The sequence below is a fragment of the Ovis aries genome, chromosome 14 (genome assembly GCF_016772045.2).
Source record: "Ovis aries strain OAR_USU_Benz2616 breed Rambouillet chromosome 14, ARS-UI_Ramb_v3.0, whole genome shotgun sequence".
NCBI classification, from domain to species: domain Eukaryota; kingdom Metazoa; phylum Chordata; class Mammalia; order Artiodactyla; family Bovidae; genus Ovis; species Ovis aries.
Window position 1 is genome coordinate 34,264,913 of NC_056067.1, and position 17,008 is coordinate 34,281,920.

The 17,008-nt window shown below is 41.7% G+C and overlaps 1 protein-coding gene and 1 pseudogene across 2 annotated transcripts in view; both read left to right on the forward strand.

The window, feature by feature from the left end:
- The first annotated feature begins 3,145 nt into the window (after window positions 1–3,145).
- LOC101106196 (large ribosomal subunit protein eL22-like) lies at window positions 3,146–3,945 on the forward strand (annotated as a pseudogene).
- Window positions 3,946–6,532: 2,587 nt separating this feature from the next.
- Window positions 6,533–17,008, forward strand: part of CBFB (core-binding factor subunit beta) — a 47,825-nt gene continuing 37,349 nt past the window's right edge. For both annotated transcript variants that reach the window (XM_027978038.2, XM_027978037.2), the window contains exons 1-3: window positions 6,533–6,862; window positions 7,091–7,177; window positions 12,041–12,157. In XM_027978038.2, coding sequence (XP_027833839.1) covers window positions 6,785–6,862; window positions 7,091–7,177; window positions 12,041–12,157 — 282 coding nt within the window. In that variant the 5' untranslated portion in view covers window positions 6,533–6,784. The remainder of the gene's footprint in view (window positions 6,863–7,090; window positions 7,178–12,040; window positions 12,158–17,008) is intronic.

Genomic DNA, 17,008 nt, shown 5'->3' on the forward strand with positions numbered 1-17,008 from the left:
TTCTGTGGTGGTCCAGTGGTTAGGACTCTGTGCTTTCACTGCCAAAGGCCTTATTTCAATCCCTGATCAGAGAACTAAGATTCTGCAAGCTGCACAGCATGGCCAAAAAATCCCACAAAACCCTGTACGTATAGAATGTCATAACTGTGTGAAGAAATGTGGATAGAAAAGGGTCAAAGAAAATATACCAAAATGTTAGCAATGATTGTCTTCAAGTGACGAGGTTCTCTCTTTTTCTCCCTATATTTCCTAAATTTTCTACAATATGCACAAGTTTTAAATAATTAAAACAAAATGTAAGGATGGAGCAAAAGACACTCATATGAGGTGTCTGCACAGAAGTAAAATAAGCACAAAGTAGTAGGGAACTGATTCCTTCTAGAACCCAGGGTACTGCTATGTCTTAGGTCTGCTGACCATCTCCCTGGCACATCAAATGGACAGAACTGATAGGATGAGGTGATACTGCAGGGCAGTCACTGTGCAGAGGACAGTCAAAGGCCCCTGAACTCATTATTTAAATAAAAAGTGAGGGACTTCTCTGGCAGTCCAGTGGCTAAGGCTCTGTATTCCCAATGCAGGGAGCCTGGGTACCATCCCTGGTCAGAAAACTGAGATCCCGCATGCTGCAACCAAGACCTGACACAGTCAAATCAGTAAACATTTAAAAAAAGAAAGAAAACAAATAAGAGTTTTCCCATAAGAGAAAGGGGAAGAGGTCAGGCTAGATAGAGGGGACAGTGAGAGCAAAGGCCCTGAGGCATGTGGGAACCACAAGCAGGCCAGTGTGGTCAGATGGCAGGGTGCCATGGGGAGACACAATGGGAGATGGGATTGGGAGGGAAAGGAATGACTGTCAGGCGGTCACATAAGCTGGGCTGAGGGCCTTTGCCTTTCAGGCATAGGCAAACCGGGGGCTTGGGGGAGGGTTTCAAGCAGCAGAGCAGTGTGGTTAGAGCTCTACATTTTCCAGTTCCCTAGTCTAGTCTGTTTGCCATCACCCTCCAGAAACTCAGAGAGGAAGGGAGGGGAAGGGGAGCCATCCAGCAGCCCTCACACATGGTCAGCCAGACCTCCTGACCCCAGCCTGGCCCTCTGCCCACCACACCAGGTTCAGGCCCCACCTCCGGCCACTCAGACAAACCCTTCACCTCCCATGACAAAGAGGCTCATTTGGTGCCTGGGCAAGATTTTGCAAACGTCAACCTTGTAATTACAAGGATGAAATCATCTGGTTCCTTTTAAGCAAACGGGTTTATTGATCCCAACACTGAAGAAATGCTATTCTGGGGAAACTTGCTCCTCTCTGCTTTCCTCTCCCTCCGGGATGGATGAACTGATGCGGGTGTTAGGGGTAGGAGGCGGGCGGTGGTGGCAGGGCAGTTAAGAAGGGGGAGAACTGCCCAGAGGGAAAATTCTTATGGGCCCAAGGGAGAATTGTATGGTATGTAAATTACATCTCAAGAAAATTATTTAGGGCTCGGAACCTGCCTCATTTAGGTCGATGATATCCCATCCTGGACTTCAGCCCATCTCCATCCAAAGACTAGAAGCTGAGTAGAGCTAGGCTTTGATGGCTCTGTGCCAACCACGAATTCCCCTTCTCTCCCACCCTCCTCAACGCTCATTTGTGGCTCCAGATCCTGTTTCAGCTTTAAGATGGTACACTATTTCCTCAGTAATTGAATGGATGTTGTTTCTTTAGAGAAAAGCGCACAGAGGCTCAGGGACCTGGGAGGACCTCACCCCTACTTTGAGGAGAGACAGATGTGGGTGGCTGCTGACACTGGATCTGGATAAAGCCATCCTTTCTGCTGGACCTGGGAGGCAGGATATCTAGGCCCTGACCAACCAAGCCAAGGAGGGACAAACAGTTGGGCTCAGGGGACAGGAATGTTCAACCATCAAGGGCAAGAGCCACATCCTGCCACAAGGCCAACAGTAAGACCCCTTCACCCAACCTGTTGGGGCCCCTTTGGGAGCATGGTAGGTTGTTTCAGGAGAGTGATCCCAGCTCTCTACAAGCTTGCACACAGTTTGGTGAAGGAGACAAGCTGGACTTTGGGCATCCTTACCAGTAAAAGCCTTGGAATGGAATGGTTAAGAGCCCCAGCCCCTCTGAACCTCAGTTTCCTCATCTGTAGAATAGGGTCAATAACAACAAACTTGCAGGGTTATGATGAGGAGTGGACAAAGGATATACCCCCAGTGCTTAGCCATTTCATTAACTCTAACGGGTCAGGGTCTTGTCTGGGTGCTATGGCCACCTATTTACCTTTTCAGGGTCTCCTTTTCCTTATCTCAGATAGGGACAAGGAGGCCTGTCTTAGAAGGTGGTTGTGTGAATTAACTGAGATAAAGGGTATAAAAGTACCCTGCTCAGAGCTTCACAGTTGAACCAGACAATTCAGGGTTCCCTCAATGCCCTGCTCAGCGTCCATTTACTGCCTACCCTTTCAAGATCAGTGGAAGCAGCTGCCCACTCAGGAAAGTAGGGAGAAGGCCCTGGACTGATTGAATCCTTAAGAAAGGAAAGCTCCAAGCAGTAGGGCTTCAGAGAATTCAGCCAGGTTTATGGGGTTGGGAGGGTGTTTCTCGGCAATGAACAGTCACCCTCAGGCTTCAATCTGTGGGCCCTACTAAAGCTGGCTGGTAGCAAACTCCTTCACAGGGTGGTGCCTGAACCAATCCATATCCATTGGACAGAATCACAGAGCTAAATATATGTGATGTGGGTGAAATTTTCTTTTATTAATTTCCTTTAATCCAGTTTTTAAAATAAGTGAAAAAAATTAACAACCATTTTAAAAAAAAAAAAAAGGCATACAGAGTTCAGCCGAGGAGATGGCCTCCTTCCGCCTGCGGCTCGTTTCCCGGTTGTCCTGGCTGTTTGGATGCCAGACAATGCCGAGTGTGGGTTACCCTGTGGCCTGGAGTTGCCAAAGGCTGTCTGTGGTGCTGCTGTTCTGGGTCCGCCTGGCAGACTCTCCCATCCCTTTCCCTCCAGACGGCATTCCCCACCTCTGTGAGGCTGACACTTAGAGTACTCTGTCCTGCTCTGTACTCCCGCTGCTTCCAGTCCAGGTCCCTTGAGCTTAGAAGGGATATGTCTTGACCATCACCCTTGTCAAAAAATTCATGGTGGCTTTCTGCCTCAGCTGCTGCCATGGCTTCTGTGAAAAAGCTTGTGGCAAAGGGCAAAAAAAAAAGAAGCTGGTTCTGAAGTTTTACCTTTGACTACACCTACCCTGTAAAAGGTAGCATCATAGATGCTGCCAATTTTGAGCAGTTTCTTTAGGAGAGAATCAAAGTGAATGGAAAAGCTGAGAATCTTGGTGGAGGAGTTGTTACAGTCAAAAGAAGTAAGAGCAGGATTACTGTAATGTCTGAGGTGCCTTTCTCCAAAAGGTATTTGAAATATCTCACCAAAAAATATTTGCAGAAGAATAATCTACATGATGGGTTTTCCAGGTGGCGCTAGTGGTAAGAACCTGCCTGCCAATGCAGGAGACATACATAAAAGACTTGGGTTTGATCCCTGGGTCAGGAAGATCCCCTGGAGGAGGGCATGGCAACCGACTCCGGTTTTCTTACCTATGAAATTCCATGGATAGAGGAGGCTGGTGGACCACAGTCCAAGTGACATGACTTTGTGACTAAACAACAACAACTGCTGCTGCTAAGTCGTTTCAGTCGTGTCCGACTCAGCAACCCTATGGACTGCAGCCCACCAGGCTCCTCCGTCCATGGGATTTTCCAGGCAAGAGTACTGGAGTGGGGTGCCATTGCCTTCTCCGAAACAACAACTACATGATTAGTTATCTGTAGTTGCTAACAGCCAAGAAACATGATTGGTTATCTGTAGTTGCTAACAGCAAAGAAAGTTAGGAATTGCATTACTTCCAGATTAGCCAAGATCAAGAAGAGGAGGAACTTGAAGGTTAAAACTCAATTGTCTGGAATATTTTGTATGAGTTCTTTTACACATATATGTAATATATATATATAATATTATATAATTTTTTTAACTTTTAAAATTTTTCTTCACCACATACCAGTTGCGGTGTGTGGGATCTAGTTCCCAGACCAGGGATCAATCCACCCCCCTGCATTGGGAGCATGAGTCCTAGTGATTGGACCATCAGGAAAGCCCCTCTGTATGAGTCCTCCAATAAAACTTGGGAACAGAATCAACAAACAGTTCATGTCTGGTCTGAGCATCTAGGCCACTCTAGTGAGATTTCAACTTTTATTTATTCCACATCTCCCAGGGAAAAAACAATTATTGCTGGAGTCCAGACACCAAGGTCAGCTGCAGGTCTGTGAGCCCTACCTGGACCCACTGTGGAGTAAGGGTGCTTCCTTGTGAATCATCATCTATCAGAGACAGAAATGAAAGGTTTTACACAAGTATCTACCCAAACAGAAAATGGCGACATTGCATGGTATCACATGGGGTACCCTTTTTTCCTACTATGGAAGCTAACAGCAGAAACTCTACTCCCTTGACCACAGTCCTTGTTGACTGAGAGCAAACTCATCATCTTCCTCTTATTCAAACAATTATTGTGTTGTCTTGGTGCCCAAAGTTCTTCTTAGCTGAACTGGGAAGATGTAAGGGAGAGGCAGCAGATGGATGAAAACTTCTCTTCCTCATGAGTGGCTTGGTTCTGCCTTGCTAACTGGGGTAAAGTTGCCTCACTTACCTCTTAACATAAAGTGCAGATACTTTAAGGCTGGTTTTGTCTGTGCTTTGTGCTGCACTTTGAAGTTTTCCCCTTCAGTTTAGGCCAATCTGGGAGATGGAAATTTTGGAGACAGAGAAGTGGATGTTTCCATCCTTTGTCAGGAAATGAATGCCATTGATGAGAATCTGAGAGAATTAGCAGTGAGAAGAAATGGAGAAAGGAAAGAGTCCATCTCTGTGATTTGTTTACTTAAAACTGACACCTTTTTAGCTTTATTTTTTTAATTGGTTTTCTGTCATTTGCAACTGAAAAGCACCCAAGGGAAAAATTCTGAGATACTTGGAGACCCAACAAAAGTGGTTGGTGACATCCATATCTATGTATACCCTTTCTATTTGTGTACATACATACATTCACACAGGCTTGGTGTAGGCCAGGGAGCATGCCCTTGGAAGGAGTTGATTCTATGTTTGCTACTCAGAAAGTGTGTGTTTGTTAAAACCACTGGCCTGCAGGTTTGATTTTGCTGAAAACTCTCCCCTTGACCTTGGGCAATCCATCACTAACTGGACCTTAGTTAGAGTGAAAAAGCAATCCAGTTTGCCAGGAACTGAGTGGTTTCCTGGGACATGGGACTTCCACTGCTAAAACCAGGATAGTCTATCATCCTAGCTCAGTTTTGTATCTGTAAAAATGAGATTGGATTGGACTAGAAAGGGCTGGGAAAGTCTGCCAAATCTTGCATTCAGGCAGACATTGCCAATTGCCCTTGGCACTAACTCCTGTAAGTTTAAGTGCATTCTTACAGTCCTTTGCCATAAGACCAGCTACTGTCAAAACTGGCACCTATTTGCCATACTTGGACTGAGTTTTTGACAAGCTGAGATTTTAAGGGTCAGAATTTATTGAGGACCAACTTTGAGTAAAGCTCTGCTGTAAATCCCATGTCAGGCTGTCTCCAGCCTGAGCTAAATGACTTCCCTAGAATTTGTGGATCTTGTCTTTTAGGATTTGATTGTACATTTGTGTCAATATATGAACCGGTATTGGGTTATTAATTCAGCTTGTTCTTTGTAAACTTAAATTTATTGAGTGTTCATCATGTGCTAAAACTACATAAAAGCTCTCATGCCAGCTAATATTGCGAGCTTGCGAGTGCCTGCATTTTGTAAAAAAAGCAAACTGAGGCTTTGTGGTCCAGTGCACTAAGGGCCCCATCCAGCAGGCAGGGGAGTGAGTGAGGTCCCATTTGAGGCCCTTCTAATTCCAACAACTCAGACCTTTCCACCATGATGCGAATTCAGTTGGATCGCTTTAATCTCTTTCCCCCGTTAGTCTTTGATGTGCACAGCCTGCACCCCTCCTGGTCGGTTTTCGGAATCTCCAAGGACTTAAGTTTCCAAAGGAGACTTTGGAGTCTCCTTCAAAGTCTCCAAGGACTTAAGTTTCCTGGCCTTCAGGTGATAATTTGGGGTTACTCCGCGCTGCTGGGGAGCCCAAAAGTTCCAGGCAGAGTAGAGGAAAGACTCGCGTGGGCCGCTCCCTATCTCCAAGAACAGGGCAGATCCCCCACTCAACGAAGTGGCCGGCCAGGAGAAAAGGGGCCGCGCGGCAGCGGGAGGAGCCGGGTTTCGCTGCAGTCCAGCGGCCCCGCAAGCGGACTTGCAGCGCATGCGCAGCGCGGGCCGCAGAGTTGTGAATGGTGCGTTTTGTTTGCCGGAGTTTGGGGCGGGCGGGCGCGCGAGGAGGAGGGGTGGGGCCGACGGGGGCGGGGCGGGGCGGGGCGGGCGGGCTAGCGAGGTGGGCGGCGAGAGGAAGTGGCGGCGGCGGCGGCGGCGGCGGCTGGGGGCGGCGAATGTTGGATCCGCGCGGGCGGTAGGCAACGGCTTAGGCGGCGGCGGCGTGGGCTGGGCTCGAGCGGGCGGCGGCACCTTAGACTCCCGGGCGCGGGAGCCCACGCGGGCGGGCGCCTGAAACAAAGGGAAGCGAGAGTCAGGGCGCCGCGGGTGGGCGGTCAGTCGGTCAGCGCGGAGCCGGCCAGCGGGTGCCCGCGGAAGCCTGGAGCCCGGCGGCCGGCGCGGCCTCAGGGCGGGAAGATGCCGCGCGTCGTGCCCGACCAGAGAAGCAAGTTCGAGAACGAGGAGTTCTTCAGGAAGCTGAGCCGCGAATGTGAGGTGAGGCAGGCGGGCGGCGGGGAGGCCGCGGCGCGCCCCGAGCGGGCCCGGGCGGAGAAAAGTTTGGGCGGTGCGGCCCCGGGGATCCCCGCGCCGGCGCGCCCGCGGAGGGGCAATCTCGCCCGGGCAGCCGTCTGCCCGCTGACTCTGCTTGCCCTTATCGGGGCGGCGCGGGGCGGACGGCGTCGCGGATTTGGCTCCTGATTTCGGGCCGTCTCTGCCTTGCAGATTAAGTACACCGGCTTCAGGGACCGGCCCCACGAGGAGCGCCAGGCGCGCTTCCAGAACGCCTGCCGCGACGGCCGCTCGGAAATCGTAAGTCGGCGGGACGGGGGCGCAGGGGAGTGAGGCGCGCGCGGGTCACTTGTTGCACTGGGGCCGCCGCGGCCCAGGCCGGTTCCGGACGGCGCCGCGAACGCCGCGGCTCCCGGAACTGAGCGGGCGCCGTCTCACTTCCTACTCGGGATTCAAAATGCGAAACCAGACACTGGCGGGCCGAGTCCTCGCGGGGAGACGCTTCCCGGTGGCCTTCGGCGGGTGGATTATGTTTCCCACACACGACTCGGCGGACAGTTTGCCGCGAGTGGATCTCAAACCCGAGCCCAACTAAACCAGGAAAGGTCACTGTGTAGGCTGTGACCCTGATTAAAGAGAGGGTCGGGATATTAGTAGGGGATATTAGTGGGAAGAAAACACCCGTAGGGGAAAAGAAATGGACTTCGTTCAAAATCGTTTCTTGGGCAATAGTTTGGTTCTTAAGCTAGATTTTGCGTAAATCTATGTATGAAGCTATCTTTTTTTCAGTAGAGCTGAGAATAAGTCAGAGGGTAAATCCAGGTAAATCCAGTTATCTGTTGTCCTAAGAGAGAAAAAAAGCCCCACCAAAACGTGCCATCTTTTCGCATATTAAGCTTCAGGAGAATCGGAAAGAAATCTTTTTTTCCCTCCAAACCTAAAAAAAACATATCCCGCTTAGGCCTGCAGTTTTTAAAGAATCGCATGGATTTGCAAAACCCATAGTCTTATCTGAGGCCCTGTTTTAGATGCTAGATTTGGTGCTTTATCTCCACCAAACGTTATGTTGAAAAAAAATTCAAGTGTCCTAGTTCCTCTCCTTTTGGTTTGTCCTATTGGCGGTGCTAATGAGGAGAGAATGATGGAGCCAAAAAGTGCATCGGAAAAAACTAAAGAGTAGAGGCTGGTTGTTAATTTTTTAAGAAGTTGAGGCACTGTATAATGGAATCTGATGATCTGCTCCATGACTTGGGCCTGTGCATCTTCACACACTTGAAGCTACAGGCGCAGTTTGAATTTAGGTTAACAATAGCAAGACATCTTGGACCATTTGCTTCTCCCATTCCCTGTACAGGAGAGAATATTTTTATTGAGACATAATTCGCATATCATAAAATTCTCCCTTTTCATCACTGAAATCAAGTTTATTTTTAAAAAATATTTTGATCTTAAGACAAAGGCTTTTTAAATTGTATTACAGATAATAAGATATGGCCAACTTTACTAGGAACTCTAGAATATTTGGTCATTATTGCACATTATAAAAGAAAATGTCTAGCTTTTAGCCCGCTTCCTCGAGTAGTTGTGATTATTATATGATTCAGATGTATAGGACAAATAGTTTTTAGTTTTGGCACTAAGTGGTAGAAGAATCTTTCCTTCCTTAGTTGGTTCAGTGATTATATCATCCTTTGTCTGGATTTCCTTTTGGAAAAGGTGGATGGTATACCCAACCAATGGATTTCTTGGAAGTAATTGATGTAAGTATAAAAGATGAGCTATAAAATGCTATTGTAATTTTTTAGAGCTGAGGGTTTTGGGGAAACCTAGGGAAATATAGTTAATAGGGTGTTTTCTGTCATATCAAATTTTACTGCATGTGATTATGAATTGGAAGTATAAGTGTATTTGAATATATATGAATTCATAGGATATTTCAATTACTATATAGTATATAACATGAATTTACTGTTTTGGCAGTATTATAGGTTGCTTGTATTTGTTATAAATTCCTCTTCAGGGATAAATCAGACATTCTGATTCTAGGCCTTCTTCCAAAAATCTGATCCTACAAATTTTAATAAATTCTTAATTTCTGACAAGTATTTAAGTTACAGAAGATAGGTAGTTTGAATTTCATCTAAGAATTGTGATTAAGACAGCACAGTTTAATGTGTTGAATAATATAACTTTGTATTTGGAAGGAATTTCACTTTTTCCTCTCCAGTTTTCTCCCTTTAATTCAATGTTAGCTATACTTAAATTAACGGAGTTTTAGCTTCTAGGGGATAGAGACTACATTAATTTCATATATGCCCCCTTTGTATGGGTTTTGCACAGTATCTTTTGTATCATAAGCACTTGATTATTTGAATTTAAAGGTAACTTCATTTAATGTCCCAAATTTATCTTACGACTTGTAAACAGGCTGTGGCTTTTACTTATTTGGTGGTGGAAAATAGGTGGGGAAAGCCATTTTTTTTGCTTCTATTTTAATAGCAGCCATGTATGATAAAAATATATAGTGCTCCAAACTATGTCCAACCCTTCTCTCCTTTTATTTTTTATTATGAACACCTCCTTATCAGTGAGGTTAATGAAGAATTTATTTTGTATTTAGATGTAAAAAAAAAACAAGGCTGTGATGCTCATCTCTTCTTAGCTATGAAACTTAATAAGACTCTATATCATAGCATGAGATAAGCATGATTATAGGTGAGGGGTAGAATCTATTTGGTAAAATCAGATATATTCCTTATATAAGCTCTTGTATTATAGTAAGAGTATTAAGAGATATCTTCAACACTAATGATTAATAAAAAATACTTATGAGAGGTATGGTGACTACTGTGAAAGGGGTAAAAACTTTGTAATCTTGAAGATGGAAGAATAAAAGGTATGTTGGATTGGCTCAAGTGTGCTATTTTACAGTTTAATGAAACCTCATAAAATATAGTCGGGACATCTGAGAATTCTCCATACAGCCATTTTTACCAGTGTAGATTTTTATGTTTTCAAATAAAAATTTCCCAACTCCTGTGTATTGTAGATGTTCCATTAAAAAAAAAAAAGTTCTGTGGTCAGATAAATTTGAGAACTGGTATTCTAGAGTGTGTATCTGTTTTTACCACTTCTCCGGTCTCAGAGAGGTATGTTGATGAGATAATGGACATGAAGTGATGAAGCAGGAAATCTCTTCTGAGGTTGGCCTTCAGGCGGGAGGTGAGGTGAGGTAATAAGAGTTGCAGAATGGCTTTACTTAGCCCAGAGCTGATTTGGGATACACTGTGACCGAGGGGTTTGTTACTAGGTGACTACTGAAGAAACATGGCTGCCGGATTTTGGCAGGGTATTCATTCATGGACAGGATCTCTTATCTGTTCATTGTCTGAGACTGAAAGAGTTGGCTGTCTTCTTCAGCTAAGAATTACTTCTCATTGTATTTAGCAAATACATGTAGCATTTACTGGGTGGTGTTCTAAATACTTGACAAGTACTGGATACTGAGGTTCTGAGAGAAGTGATTTGCCTCAGGTCATCCTAGGCAGTTTGCCTCCTAGAGTCTGCTTTTCACTTCAGTGGTTGTTTTTTAAACTTATGCTAATAGTTGGCAAAGTTCTTAAGGTTAATATCGTAATATCGATGTTTGTTCAGTCTCTATTCGTACAAGTATTTACTACAAGAAAAGGTATCCCAAGTGATTAGGGAAATACCATTAAAGTTATCTATAGAGATTTAGCAGTTAGATTGACCACTGCACCTTCTAGTATGAATCATAGAAATAGGAAGTGCTGTAATTTTTATCTGTAAAGAATCTAAGCCCCTATCTTTGGGAACTAGTGGATAGCTGAATCAGCTAATGCTTTAAACAAATTGCCCAAGAATGTGAACCCTAGCTTTCAGATGAAGACTCTATGCTTGGAAGCAAATCATGCTTTAGAATTTTAATTAGTAATCTAAAACAAAAAGTTCTCTAATTTCAACAGAGCTTACATTTATTTAGATGATGAAAAGCAGAATTTAATGCTCTTTGTTATTTCTTTTAGAATTTCCCTGGGAAAGAGGGACAGTGCTACTTCCATTTTTAACTCGGGGAAAGTATAGAGTTAAATTGCTCTTGGGCTACACAGAATGACACTTGATTGAAATGGTTTTAGATTGTTCTGTCTGTTGAGCTGTGCCATCCAAATCTTTTATAAATATTAGATGAGTACTCTTTTGTTATTGTCAGATCCAGTTTTCCCAAAGTCAGATTTTTGAAAATACGTTTTTAAAAATTCATCCAAGGTTTTAGAGAGATGAGTACTGTCATATCACATGCTAATGTATACTTTATCAGAGGAGAGACAGTCCCAAGGGCATTTTTTTCCAGTAGTGAGCTATTAGTTAATTAACATTCATTCATATTCAGTGTGCAAGTGATTGGAATTTGGGAAACTCCGGATAAAATAGACACCTATGGGGATGAAAAAGTGTGTGTTTTTTAAGCTGAGCCTTTCCTGAAACTGGAATTTTTGTCTCTGAGAGTGAGTTCTACTGAAAACCATAATGGAGGATATTGTCTTCCTCTTATAAATTTTGGTTATTAAAAATGACTGAAAATGATACTTGGTTAGTTTATTCATGATAATGAGATCCTCCCAATGTGATATATCAGGGAGATAATTTGCACTTCCAGTCATCTCCGAGGGCATTTTTAGCGTGGTTTTTGAAGCATAGTGTTTCTTTGAGCACGGAAACTCAAGAAAAATTAAATTCTCTCATTTACACAACTTTAAATTGTGGTATGCTTTAAAATTCAAAATATTCAGCTCTTCAGTGATTTTTACGCTTAAAAATATAAGTTCTTAAATGTAGTAATGGGGGCTTCTGGTTAGACATTAGCAGTGCGTTGTACTAACGTCAGCAAAAAATGACCTGAAAGAAAGTATTGATTCCATGTCTGATTTTATATTTAAGCAGCCAATGGCAAATGTTCTCAAAATGGAATCAGATGTTTGTAACTTAATACTTAAGAAAAATGACGAGTGCATGTTTTTTTACTTTTAAGTAATCTTGGTGCTGCCTGGCTTAAGACAGAAACTGATGTAAAAATAAATGACTGCCTGCATAATTTATGTAATGTCCTGCTCCTGATCCTGTTTGTATTGATTTTTCTAAAAGGCTTTTGTGGCCACAGGAACCAATCTGTCTCTCCAGTTTTTTCCGGCCAGCTGGCAGGGCGAACAGCGACAAACACCTAGCCGGGAGTATGTCGACTTAGAAAGAGAAGCAGGCAAGGTAGGAAACATTTCTTTGCAATTTGAAATACTGTGGATTGTTTTACTATTAGAGATTACCTGATGATTGATATTTTAAGAAAGAGATCACAGGTCTGATTATAGACGTGTGATCAGATTTGCTTTCATTCCATATTAAAAAAAGGTACAATATAATTTTTAAAAATCGAGTGTTTTTATAATTTCATTGCTAATATCATGCTTATGTCATTTGCCACAGAAAGTTCTCACCCTTAAAGAGAGTAGTGTGCTTTTTTATATGTAACATTTGAAACCTAATTCCTTCAAAAGTGTGGACAAGAAAATTTTTGTTTTACTAAAACGTGTGACTATAGTGTCTTTTTTTTTTTTTAATGAAATTTAGAGAAAATGGAAACAGACTTAAGCTTAAAATTTAATAGTATATAGAAATGATTCATGGATAGGTTTCCACTTCTTAATGTAGCAAATTTAATTTTGAGAATATATGAAAACGTTAACATGGAAATTTTTTTTGTTCTGAGGAAAAGCTTCTGGGAAACAAATATCTTAAAATTTTTATGTAGGAAGTTTTAGATCAAAGATATGATAAGTGTAGGTAGAGATGTTTAAGTTGAGAGCCCTATTAAAATCTAAGTTAAATGAATTATGTGCTTTTGATGAAATGTTAATGAATAGTGTCTTGGATTGGTTCATCTTTTAATGTAGAAATTGACTTCTTGAAATAAAATATTTAAAGAAAAAAAGTTCTTTACCTCATTTTGTACTCAGTCTTCTGTTTCCTTTGCGGCGTGTTTCTATACTTGTTTTTATTAACTTGCTAAAATTCTTTTCTAAGTGTCATTCTGAATAGTATAACCTAGCACTATTTGCGAAATATGAGGAACATCTAAATATTCCTTTGAGGAACTTAAAAGATTTTTGTATTGGGCTGTATTATAAAAAGGATTTTCATATCTTGTATATATACAATGAAGAGTTGTGGTTTTTTTTCCTTTTTAATTTTGTGAAATAAAGTGTGATCTTTTGTGAGTTACAAACCAACTAATCTTTTGTTGGGGAGAGGGAAAATAGATTACAGAATTTTAAAATGCGTAATAAGTTTGAAGTTTGCTTTTTTATGTATTAGACTTGTTTGCTTGGAAGATTAAAAGCCAATGTTCCAGGTTTTACTACTTGGTAATTAATATATAAAGGAGAAATTGGAAAGTAATGACAGTGTACGATTATTGCTTTTTTGTCTGTTTGGTATGTGAATGTGTGAATGTTGTTTCCCTTGTTCCAAACACTTCCTTAAACTTTAACTTGTTAGCTCAGATACTAAAAACATAAATCAAAAAATTTCTTTCCTCTCAGCTTTTTTTTTTTTTTCTCTCAACTTTTATGATAAACTCTTTTAGGATTTCATGACTGACATCTCAATGTTACTAAAATCTTCCAGTAGTTAATAACTAGTAAATGGGTGTTAATTCTACTAGAATATGTTTGCTTGAATTAATGATATCTGTTTAGTAGATTGAAGACCATATTTTCCTTGGACTTAAGCCGTTGAGATGTTTTTAGTTATATGATCAGCAAGAACAAAAACCTTAGATAGCTTATTCTAGAATTTAGAGAATGTGTTTTCAAATATATCAAGAAAAATGATAGAACTGATGCAAGAAATCTGGAAACTTATATTTTATTAATATTTGTTTTGTGATTTTCTTCTGTAAAGTGCCAGAGTAAATATTTTCAGTTTTGCAGGCATATGATCTCTGTCGCAACTTCTCAAGTTCGCTGCTATGGTGTGAAAGGAGCCATAGACAATGTGTAAACAAATGAACGTGGCTGTGTTCCAAGGATGGTAATACTGGCAGAAATCTGTATCTTTCCCTCAGATTTAAATTGGTAAATGTTTGTGTATAGATGATATATTTCTCATATATAATTTTACCAATACTTTCTACACCAGTAGAATCTAGGAAAAAGAAAGCATTTTAATGAAAAAACAAACAAACAAAAAACCCAACAACATTTAAAGGGAAAAAAACAAAACCCTGCTAGTATTTCGCTGTTTACCACTAGGATAAGTATAGCAATGAATTTAGAGGAAAGATACTAACCCATGTTTTCTCATCCATAGAGCTCAGGCTCTTATTTCTCTTCTGATAACCATTAGCGTTTATTTCTGTCCCCATAGGATTAGAAGCAAAGCGAATTGAAGCAGTTTCCCTAAATGTTAATTTGCCTCTGCTCTTTATACTAAATCCAAAATCAGTGTCTCTTCTTCCACGTACTTTCAACCTAGTTAGGTCCTAAAGCAGCTTAGTTCTCTTCCCATTCAAACCCAGCTTTGAGAAATTGAGCCTTTAGAGTTACATGTAAATTGAGGTTAAGTCCTGGCTTCATATACTACTTCATTTATTCTGTAACTTTGGACAAGTTATTTAATCTTTATGGTCCTCAATAAAAGGTTAATGAATGTGTCCCAGGGTGGCCCTAATGATTAAATAAAATAGTGTATATAAAGTGCTTAGCTCAGTAACTGGCAGAGTTATTCAAAAATTCATTCATTCAGAAGGTCTTTGTTTAACACCTATTATGTAATTTAGTGAGCACTGTTCTAGGCGCTTGATATATGAATAAACAAAACAAAGATCCTGCCCTACAGGTTGTTTTGTGGAAGGAATGGAAGAACAGGCAGTATGCGTAGTATATAAGTTACGTAGTATGTTACAAAGTGATAAATGCTCTGGGGGGGATAAAAGGAAAATTAGAATAAAATAAGGTTCATCAGTGAACAGGAATGTTTGCAATTTTAAACAGGATAGACTGGGTAAAGAAGATCATATTTGAGCAGAGACCTAAAGGAAGATAGGGAATGGTGAGCAATGCAGATATTTGAGGGAAAGGTGATCCAAACAGGGGACATAGCCTTGTATAGGCCCTGGAGTGGGAGCTTGCACAGTGTGTTTGTTAAACAATAAGTAGGCCAGTGCGGCTGGAGTACACTGACCAAAGAGGAGAGTAGTAGAAGAGGTTAAGGAGATAGCAAGAAGCCGGTTTATCTGACTGTGGGAGGCCATGGGAACAACAATGGACTTTTATTCTGAGTGGATTGGAGAGTAGTTTCTGCTTTTTTAGCAGATGAATTATATGATCTGCCTTTAGTTTTGAAAAGATCACTCTAGCTGCTGGGTTAACAACAGTTTTAGCAGGCAAGAGTGAAGCAGGGGGACCTGTTGGGCTATTGCAGTAATCTTGGTGAGAGACCAGGGTGGTAGCAGTGGACACGGTGAGGAGTCATAGTCCAGGAATATCTGAGATAGAGCCAACAGGATTTGCTTATAGATTGGAAGTGAGGTGTGAGAGTCAATGACTACAACTTTTTGGTTAGAGCAACTGGGAGTATGGGATTGCAGTCATCTGAGATGAGAAAAGCTGTGGGTGGAGCAATTTTGAGCAGTTTAGGGCATGTGAGTTTGTGGTGGTAGCTTGTTGCAGCTTCTGTTTTCAACACTCACCCTTAACTTCTTAAATGATGGCACAGCTTTTTCTTAAGTGACCCTTTGTCTGCTTATCTCAAGATTTCAGTGTCTTTTTTTTTTTTTAAAAATCAGCTTTATTAAAGTATAGTTTACTTACCAAATAATGCACTCATTTGAAGTGTATCATTTGAGTTTTAACAAATGTGCACATCCATGTAAACACCACCCACAGTCCAGATAATATTTCATCCCTTTCTGCCCTTTCACAGGAATCTGAGAGTAGCTTAGCTGGCTGGTTCTGGCTCAGGGTCTCCCATGAGGTTGCAGTCCAGCTGTTGGGGCTGTTCAGTCTCTGAAGGCTTAATTGGAGCTAAAGGATCCCCTTGCAAACTCACTCACATGACTTTTGGTTGGTGGCTTCAATTCCTAGTCATATATTCCTTTCCATAGAGAGAAAAAGAATGAGGTCATCCTGCTTTTTATGACTTACTCTCTGATCACTTTTTTCTTCTTGTTCATTAGAAGCGAGTCACTATGTCTAGCCCACACTCAGCAGGGAGGGAGGTGGTTTATTCACATATATGGGAGGAGGCTGGGATCATTGGGGCCATCTTAGAGGCTGGCTTCCAGTGTTCACTTAAATCTGATGAATTCAGGAAAAAAATTAGAATGCTAATAGGAAACAGAAGTTCCATATTCTCTTAGATTTGAAATATGGCTTTATGATCTAAGAAAATGGGCTTCACAAAATCAGTCTTTTTATTCATTCTTTCTGCCTTTGTGTTTGTTGGAATATTTTCAAACCTAGAGTCTTCAATAAAAAGGGTCTGTTAGTGGATAACTGACCATCAAGTCAGAGCACACACTTTTATAGTCTGTCTTTCAAATATATTTAAAACTTTTGCACCCGGATACCTAGTGAGCTATTGACAGATAAAGCTGACTATTAACGGTCTTTCTTAGAAGAGGTTTAAAATTATACTGTATAGTGGAGAGAGCTCTGGATATGAGTCAGAAGACAGTCACAATTGTTTTCCTTAGCTGTAAATGGGAATCAGAATGTCTTCCCTGTTCATAAACCTCATGTGAGGATTAAATGAAGTACCAGAATATGTGAAAATGCCTTCTTAATTGTCAAGCCCTATCCAAAGCTAGACTATTTGATAGGTTTGTAGAGTGAGATCGTAGATAATCAAGGATTTTCAGTGCTGTAGAGGCCTTAGGTCAGCTTCACTTCAGGTAGCAGTATAGTGTTGGGAGACTACATCTTTCCCCAGTGGTCCATCCTGGTATTTTATAAACCTAGACAGCCAAAATGTTCATAATTCTCCCTTAACTTAAACTGCTTTCTTCTAATTTAGCTGTCAGAAGACAAGGAATGCAACAGATTAGAATTTAAATCA